Source organism: Apteryx mantelli, chromosome 19, assembly GCF_036417845.1.
Source record: "Apteryx mantelli isolate bAptMan1 chromosome 19, bAptMan1.hap1, whole genome shotgun sequence".
NCBI lineage: Eukaryota > Metazoa > Chordata > Aves > Apterygiformes > Apterygidae > Apteryx > Apteryx mantelli.
Window position 1 is genome coordinate 9,184,032 of NC_089996.1, and position 8,264 is coordinate 9,192,295.

At 54.0% G+C, this 8,264-nt stretch overlaps 1 protein-coding gene across 1 annotated transcript; it reads right to left on the reverse strand.

The window, feature by feature from the left end:
* Positions 1-708: 708 nt before the first annotated feature.
* On the reverse strand, positions 709-5,977 carry CDK3 (cyclin dependent kinase 3). The gene is made up of 7 exons (XM_067308097.1): positions 5,648-5,977; positions 5,325-5,402; positions 4,965-5,085; positions 4,258-4,428; positions 3,686-3,787; positions 2,660-2,863; positions 709-1,643 (listed from the first exon to the last, which is right to left on the reverse strand). The coding sequence occupies exons 1-7, from the start codon at positions 5,773-5,775 to the stop codon at positions 1,518-1,520; spliced, it is 930 nt and encodes a 309-aa protein (XP_067164198.1). The 5' UTR covers positions 5,776-5,977; the 3' UTR covers positions 709-1,517.
* Between the last annotated feature and the right edge of the window lie 2,287 nt (positions 5,978-8,264).

Sequence of the window (8,264 nt, forward strand, 5' to 3'; positions counted from 1 at the left end):
GCCTTTTGTCAGGTGGGGAGAAGGAACAAAACGCGGAGCTAGCCAAAAGGCTAACAGAGCTTGGCTTCAGGCAGGAAGGTCGCAGGCTGAGAGGGGGCTTTTCCAGGGAAACTCTTAATGTTTCTCTCTCCTGTGCAAATTCTCCAGTGTTTAACAGGTGGGGAGGGAAGCTTGTGCTACAGCCTTTCCTGGCTGAGATGTTCAGGGGCCTCTCTCCTTTACTGCATCATTTATCTGTCATTAAGCCCTAGGAATGTGTCAGCTTTTGAGAGCTGTCAGGTTCTGAAATCAGCTCCCAGGTTTGCAGTTACTAGGAGGGCTGCAACACTGATGCAGTCATGTTTGCACATGCATGAACACCAGGAGCTCAGAAGCTTGGTTTCCCAAAGTTAAAAATCTGTCTTTGGGTGTTTAAAAAGGTAGAGCATAACTCTGAATTGTTTTGGGACAATCTCTAAAGAAACCACATCTTATCATACCAAGACAGCATTGCGAAACCATCAGCCCCTCATTCCACAGCACAACAGAGAGCACGTCTCTGCAGCTGCCAAGGATTTGGGCTGGAAAGGACAAAAGAAAGCGTGCAGGAGGTGATGAAGAGAGAAGAGCTCTGAGAAAGGAATGGACCAGCCAGACTGTCTTGCATCACTATCTGCATGTCCCAGGCCAAACAATAAACACCAAGGTTTCTGAACAAATGATAAGCCTTTATTTTTTCCTATACTGGAAGAAAAAAAACACACATGTCAAAACAGCATCAAAATTTAGTGATAAATCTGCAAACATTTGAACAAGAAAAACATGTCCAAGACAATAAAGCAAAGGAATTGAGATTACATCTGGACCAATGATGAAAAAACAGTGTTTCCACAACAGTTTCCAATCAGTGCTTTATGCTAACTGGATCTTTTGGCTTCTCAGTTCTAGCTAAGGCACATATTAAGATACCCTACGGTGGTCCTCAGCTTGTGAAAAAGCAGAACATCAGCTCTGTTAAACAGCTCACATAAACAACTTGTCTCATGCTGGCAAACCCCCTCCTTGTTAACAGCAGCAAATGGCTGAGCAGAGAAGCACTCCGTACCCAGAGTGGAGCTCCAGCACGCCCTGGTGTCAGGAACTGCCACCGACAGATCTGCAGCAGGACGTGGGGATGCTCCAGAGCTGGGGAGAGAGAAATCAATGCACATCACCTTAGCTTGCTGGCTAATGCAAAGGACAAGCTCCTGAAAGTTGTCCTCTCCTCTCTCTCATTTCCAGTTCAGCATTTTATGCTGATTAATTACACTCTATCCCCCTGCTTTGGACAGGCCTTCTTCAAAACAGCTCTACTGGCCATAGCCTAGACAAACTTTCCCCCAGCAACAGGCTGAGAATTTCTAAATACAAGAATGTCCCCTTTCAGGCTCCTCAGGAGAAGTGAGGTCCTGGGTCCCAGCCAGTCCCCTGCAGAGTGCCCCAAAATAGATCTGCACTGCTACCCCGCGGAGTAAGTGCATGGGAAGATCTGTGTCTTCTCATCTGCAGTGTCTCTGCAGTGCACACCGCTCTTCAGGGTCCTGGGGGCTTCTCCAGAAGAAGTACTGGTGATTGAGGGCTGCCTTGGCCGAGATGCGCCTGCTGGGGTCATACAGTAGCAATTGCTGCCAAGAGAAAAAAACAATGGATTTAGTATTCTAAAAGTCAAACGATGGATTGCACCAGCACGTGGCTGGGCCCAGATGCAGATACTGTTCCTTCCTCTTTCCCTCCCTGGGCTTCAGGAGTAACCCTCAGCTGTAGTTACAACATGGATTACACTAGGAGGACTTCCTGACCCTCAGGCTGGCAGTGTCCTTGTGGAACCTGCACTGACTGTCCTGCTTCAGAGCTGGCACTCGGCTCCATTACGTGACAGTCCCAAGGCTGTTTCTGCAATGGCAGAAACGAGCACTGGAGCCAAATCAACCCCTCCCAGTCATTCACCTACCCATGGAAATGCACTTCCAAGGTCACAAACAGACAGGCTCCCCATCAGTTCTGTCTCAGGCCTGTCCAAGTTGAATTCAGGCAGACATGCTGTGCTGCCTAAGATGGGACTGTGGTGCTGTTGTCAGGTGAGAGGCTCTGCAGGACCTCATTTCTCAGTGTGGTCTTGAACCCCTGGTCTGGGGTCTTTCAGAGCCAACGGACAAGGCAGGCATTGGGTTAGTTTTACAGAAAATGGTTAAAAGCACAGCCCAAAGGGGAGCTGAGATGTAGCTAAATGCACCTGTCCTGCTGTATGTAACACTGAGAGGATTGAGGCGGCAGCTCTGATGCTGGATGTGTGTGCGACTGTGGCCCAGAGAATGGGGTTCTGTGTATGGTCATTCTGCTGGGGCTTGGTTATCATGGCAATGTGCCTCATCCAGGGCATTACACAGACCTGGGATCTGAGCTGTGACTAGTCATGCCTGCTCTTGTGTTAGTATAGACCTCTGCACCCCACCTCATGCTTTTCCAGCAAGAAGACCACCCATTAAAGCTTTGCAATGAAAAGATTAAATCAAAGAGCCCATAGCTCAAGGATCAGGAGGAACCCACAAGCCCAGACAGATCAGCTCCAAATACCCCTCCTGGCTGATCAGTTTGAAAAGGTCCTTCCTGCCTGCAGGTCAGGTACTGAACTCTCGCTCACCGTCAGTAAGTCTCGGCCATCTCCATCTAAGTTGGGAACAATTTCCTTCATCTCCTTCCTTGCCCAGCGGGGAAAGTCCCCCTTGTAGTCAGGCAGCTGGGTCACCCCGGGCCAGGTCGCCTCGGTGGGAGTGCCCAGGGTGCGGAAGATCCGGAAGAGCTGATCGATCTCAGAGTCCCCTGGAAACAGGGCTTTCCTGGTCACCTGGGGCAAAAAAACAGCTAGTTTCCACCTTTCCATCAGCTTTGTGCCCTAGTTCCCTCTGCAAATAACCCTGTTTTCCAGCAGACACAACTGCCCAATTCAGAATGGTTACAGCTCAGTGACTCTGCGGTGCAGTGGTTGGGAAAGTCACAGGTGTCCATCTGCTTCTCTCCAGCCCCCCTCTGTGTACCGTGCTCCCCTTAGGCCGTCTGTCCCAGCCAGACCCTTATCCCCCTTCTCTTTGTCTCCAGTCTCCTCATACCAGCTCTTGCAGGCTATCCCCCTCCCCTGCACGCTCTCCCAGGCTCTGCCGATCTGCAGCTCAGGATCTTTGGGAGCTAGGGACACCCTCATCAAGACGCAGGGATAAAAAGAGCTATTCCAAGTGGAGTATGGACAGCTGGGAGATCAGCTCGGAGCAAGGGACTGCCATGCTATGAGGTGCCAGTTCTCTGCAGCCCACTTGGGGGCACCAGAGGCAGTGGTGGCAGAAGATGTCTGTAAGAGCCATCAAAACGTTGCAGCCAGAGGATTGAAATTACCCCTTCTGCAAGGAGAGGCATGACACTCCCACCAACCTGAAACTGCAGCTGGATTGCAGAGGCTCTTACACCTTTCTGCCAAGTCCCTGCTTGCAGACTTCTCTCTGAGCCCACAGCTAAGGATCAGCTAACCCTCGAGGCGGTCTTTCCCATAATACACTCCCAGCTCAGGTTGGGCCAGCAGTATCACAGATGTTCCAGGTCCTGTCCCTCCCTCTGTACTTTCCATTGAAGTTGCATCCTCCCAGTTCATTGAAGAGAACATAAAAACCCATTCTACCATTTCTGCAAAGATGCAGCCGATGCTCCAGATATCCACAGCTGTTGAATAGTATTTGCAGCCTAGCAAGATTTCAGGGGCTCGGTACCACAAAGTCACCACCTGAGAAGGAACGGACAAACAAGCTTGGTCTAGTTTCCCTGGCTGAACCTAGAGGCATGAGGCCTCTCTGCTCAGCTGTGTCCCTGGTGTCCCACAGGCAGAGCTCTTCCTTTATAGCATCATTCCAAACATGAGGCACCAAATGCAGTGACTGTACAAATCGGAGCCTGCTGAGGCCATGCTCAATTAAGAGACAACTTGGCAACACCAAGATGGGAATTAACAGATCATTCTTCAACAGGACTCTCTGGAATAAATAAACCCTCTACAGAGAAGGTGGGAACCCAATGCACAGGTGGGCTGGGGTAGAAGCAGTCAGCCCACTTTGTGAGGGCACCAGGTAACTCCTTAGCTGCAGGTTAGGTTAAGAGCTTGCACGTGGGCACGGCTGTGCCTCAGTTATGGGCTGGTCACTTGTGATGCATGGATTGTGTACCCCGCTTTCAGATGGCAGGGAGCCTCAACAGTACCTCATGAGTGTATGTGCGCAGGGGGACTCCAAAAGCTCTTGCCAGTCCAAAATCAGCTAGCTTAATGGCTCCCACTTCGTTAATGAGCAAATTTTGTGGCTTCAAGTCTCTGTGGATGACTCTGTGCGAGTGGCAGAAGCTCACACCCTGCAGCAGCTGGAAAAGGTAGTTCTAAGGAGAAAAGAGATTTCGGACAAGGCTACAATGAAACTACACGGAAGGTTGGATCATGTGAACCTACACACTCTGGACCATTTACAGCCCTGTATGGGAAATATAGGCTGGCTATAATGCAACACGAGGCTTACAAGCCAGTACTCAGAGATGTGCACAAACTGCTCTCCCTCTACACCAGGACAGAAGGACTCCAGTCCAAGCAGTGGCAGTCCCTTCCACCCATCTGTTACTCTGTGCAAAAGCAATTAGCAGTAGATCCCTCAGCTAGCTTTGTATCAGCAGTTTGTTCTGCAGTGAGCCAGGCTGGAGAGCCTGGAAACAGCTGGGAAACAAATGCACTGAGCAGTGGTGCCAAGAAGTTTTCCCAGATGCAATGTTTGGGATCCGAGAGGCTGAATGCCTTCAGCCAAGGATGGATCTCTTCCTGATGCAGTCTGGCTAAGAGCAGCTCAGTGCTGCCTCTGCCCAGCAGAAGGCAGCAAGGACACACGCTTCCTCCCTTGCCTACAAGAGCTCCTTCCATCCGGTACCTTGACCAAGCTTAAAGGAAGGTCTCTAGTCTGGGACGAGTCCATGTACTTCTTCAGGTCCTGATTCAGATACTCAAACACCAGGTACAGTTTCTTCTGGCTGTGCACGACATCCAGGAGCCTGCAAGGGAAACGCAGACGCTGCCTTCGGTCCCTTTGTGTGGGGAGCCCATGCTGCGCCGGGATGCTACGGTCTCCTGCAGAGCAGCTGGGAAGACCTTCTTCTCCAGGCCTTTGCCAACACCCCCCCGTCCTCCCGCAGGTACCGCCGCTCTGCCAGTGCTGAGGGGCAGCGCAGGCGCTGCCTCCGCGGCTTCACCCGCCCGAGCCGAGCCAAACCACCGCCGGACCCTCTCTTACCTGACTATGTTGGGGTGCTTGAGCTCCTTCAGCAGCGAGATCTCGCGGATGGCGGTGCTGGGAATGCCCTCGGTCTCCCTGCGGGCGGCAGAGCGGGCGGTCGGGCACCCGGCCGGCGGGCGCCCCGGCGCGGGCCCGTTTGGCGGCACGAGGGCCGAAGTGAAACCCTCCCAACATGGCTGTGTCCCCACCGCCGCCGCCGCCACCGCCCCGGCGAGGCCTGCAGGGCCCTTCCTCCTCGCACGGGCCCGCAGCGAGGGATTTGCCCGCGGCCGGGCGCCCCGCAGCGGCGGCCGCCTCGCCGCGGCCCTGCCCCCACTCACGAGTCCAGGCGGATCTTCTTGAGGGCCACCAGCTGCCCCGTGCGCTTGTTGCGGGCCTTGTAGACCACGCCGTAGGTGCCCTCGCCGATCTTCTCCACCTTCTGGAAGGCCTCCTGGAAGGCGTCCATGGCGCTGCCCCTCAGCCTCGGCGTGCGCGGCGGGGGGAGAACGGCGGGCCGCGCTTTTCAGGGGAAAAAAACAGCCAAAAAGGACAAAAAAGCTTGGCAGACATCCGTCCTGGCCCCCCCCAGCTCAAGCACGCGTCCCTTGGCGTGAAGAAACCGCTCCCACCGCTGAAACAAATCCCCGGAGTCAGGACGGGGGGGGGGGAAGGCCCAGCCGGCCTCGGCGGCCCCCGCCAGCCCCCCGAGCCGCGCTCTCCTCCCCGCGAAGCCGCCTGCCCCCGTCCCCCCCCCCCCCCGGGTGGGTTTTCGAGCCCCCCGGGGCAGACGCGGCCCCTCTCGCGCCGTTAGTCCAATCCCTCGTCAAAACCCAACCTCGTTGGTTCGGGCCGTCTAGCGCCTCCGGGCAAAATACCCTGCGGCGACCTCTGCTCTTCCGCTCCCTCGCGCGAGGCGCTGGCGGGGCCGGCGATCCGCTCCCCCCCCCCCCCCCCCAGCGCGGGCACCCTGGAGGCGAGGCGGCGATGCCCGGGGTCCCGCTCCTGCCCCCCGGCTCCTCCTCCTCCTCCCCTCCAGGCTCTGCCGTAAACCCCGCGGGGAAGCGGGAGCCGGTCGCAGCAGGAGACGAGGGAGGCCCGGGGCTCGCTCGCAGCTCGCCGGGGGCGGGCGGGGGGGGTCGGGCAGACCTAGAAACGCGCAACTCCCCGTGCGAGGAGCGCGGCGCGCCCTGAGCCGGTTGCTGGCAATCCCAGCGGCAGGACACCTTGGCTAAGGGCTCGTGAGCAGAAATCAAGCCGAAGGCTCGTAAGCGAGTGCTCAGGGTGGGAAGGAAGGGCAGGTACGAACTGCACGGGGCCGAGGGAAGCGCTCCAGCTCTGTTGGTACGGCGCCGGGCGGAAAGGGGATGCGGGGTGTGAGTAATCGTGGTGCCCTGGTGCAGGTTTGGGGACAAACGCACAACAGAAAACGTCTTTTTTTTTTTTTTTTTTTTCCGTCTTGCACAATCGTCCCTTGAACCTTACCACCACTTGGTCAGCCTTTCGGAAGATGTCCTCGGGGGTGGAATTAATCATTGACTTGTCAGCCAGCAAAACACGAGATTAAAAAACAAAAAGCATCGCGGCTCTGCGAACAGCAGCGCCACGGGGACCCGGGTCTGTCTTCTGCAGGGTTTGGGGAGCTGCACGTCCCCGCTGACACTGAGCCACCAGCTCAAAACCCTTTTTTAATTGACATAAAGATGCTTCAGGACTCCAAGGAGGGGTCTACTTTGTCTACTACCAGTTAACTAGATGTCCTGATGGCTGCAGAAAATTCTGATTTTGCTGATTTGTTTGAAAAAAAAAACCCAAAGCACAGTTGTTGTGTGGATGGCAGATTCCTACGGATCGGTGTGTCCACAGCAAACTCTGGGCGGGTTCTCTGGCGCCTTGTGAAAGCTGAGTTTGCCCCAACGTGTCTCCCTCTGGAGCACTCTTGAATTTGCTCTCCTCTACCCGGCCATTTGTTTTCACGACACTTGTAGGAACTTGGTATCTTGGATATTCCCAGCTCTGGAAAAAGGGATCAAACCTGGCCATTTGGTTAAAATTTAAGCAAGGGGAGGAAGGCAGGAGAACAGACAGGAGATGGATAAACAGGTCTATGGATAAACACATTATGACAAGCATCACCTCTTGCAAAAGCAGGCTAAAATCCTGCCTCCTGAGATGAAGCTTTTAGACTTGGACTGAACCGAGAGTGTTGAGGCAGGGCTTTTGGAGCTTGGTGGCTGTCTGAAGAAAAAATGTAAGGCTAAACTATGACTGAAGATTCTAGCAAGTGCAATAATTACTGAGCGATCTCAGGATCTTGAATCAAGCCTGCTGGTAGCATGGGACTTTGCCCATGGGACTTCAGCCCAGACTTTGCCATTTTGATCTGCTTCCACACATTGGATGGCTTCAGTCCCTATTTTCTGAACATTTCACCAGCGAATCTGAGTAAATAGAAAAGGCAGCAGGTGACTCAACCCCCTTCCCCCCCCCCATGAACTGTAGTCCCAACTTACTCCAGGTTCAGTGATTCCTACAGCAAAAGGGAGCCTTATCTTTTTCACTAACATTTTATTCCCATCTCACATTAGCAATTCTCTCTTTTTTTTGGGGGGGGGACAATTTAATTCCGCTGGGTGGGCACGGCAGCTTGCTCTCAAACCAGAGCGCCTCTGATGTAACTTTATCTCCTCTTCTTGCAGCTCTTTAAACACCAAGCACTTCCGTGCACACCCAGTACTTAGGAGGAGAATTGCACCACATTAAATTCTCTTACATCATCCACGGGGTTTCAGTGTTTGCCCGAGCAGCAAAGAGGGTTTCAATCAATCCAGACATGTGACTGCTCTGCCGGGAAAGCTCCTGTGCGGCAGCTGAGTCACGGTACCTGAGCGCTTGCCCCATGGACCCGTGGCCACGCAAGGCAAAGAATTTTACTCGCCTGCCCTTTACCTCCCATCT

Excerpts from the sequence above, each read along its gene's own strand:
- CDK3 (XM_067308097.1), bottom strand. The coding sequence starts at position 5,775 with ATGGACGCCTTCCAGGAGGCCTTCCAGAAGGTGGAGAAGATCGGCGAG. Across the intron at positions 5,086-5,324 it reads AAGCACCCCAACATAGTCAG|GCTCCTGGATGTCGTGCACA; the intron begins GTAAGAGAGGGT and ends TTTCCCTTGCAG. Across the intron at positions 2,864-3,685 it reads GCTGCATCTTTGCAGAAATG|GTGACCAGGAAAGCCCTGTT; the intron begins GTAGAATGGGTT and ends TTTTTGCCCCAG.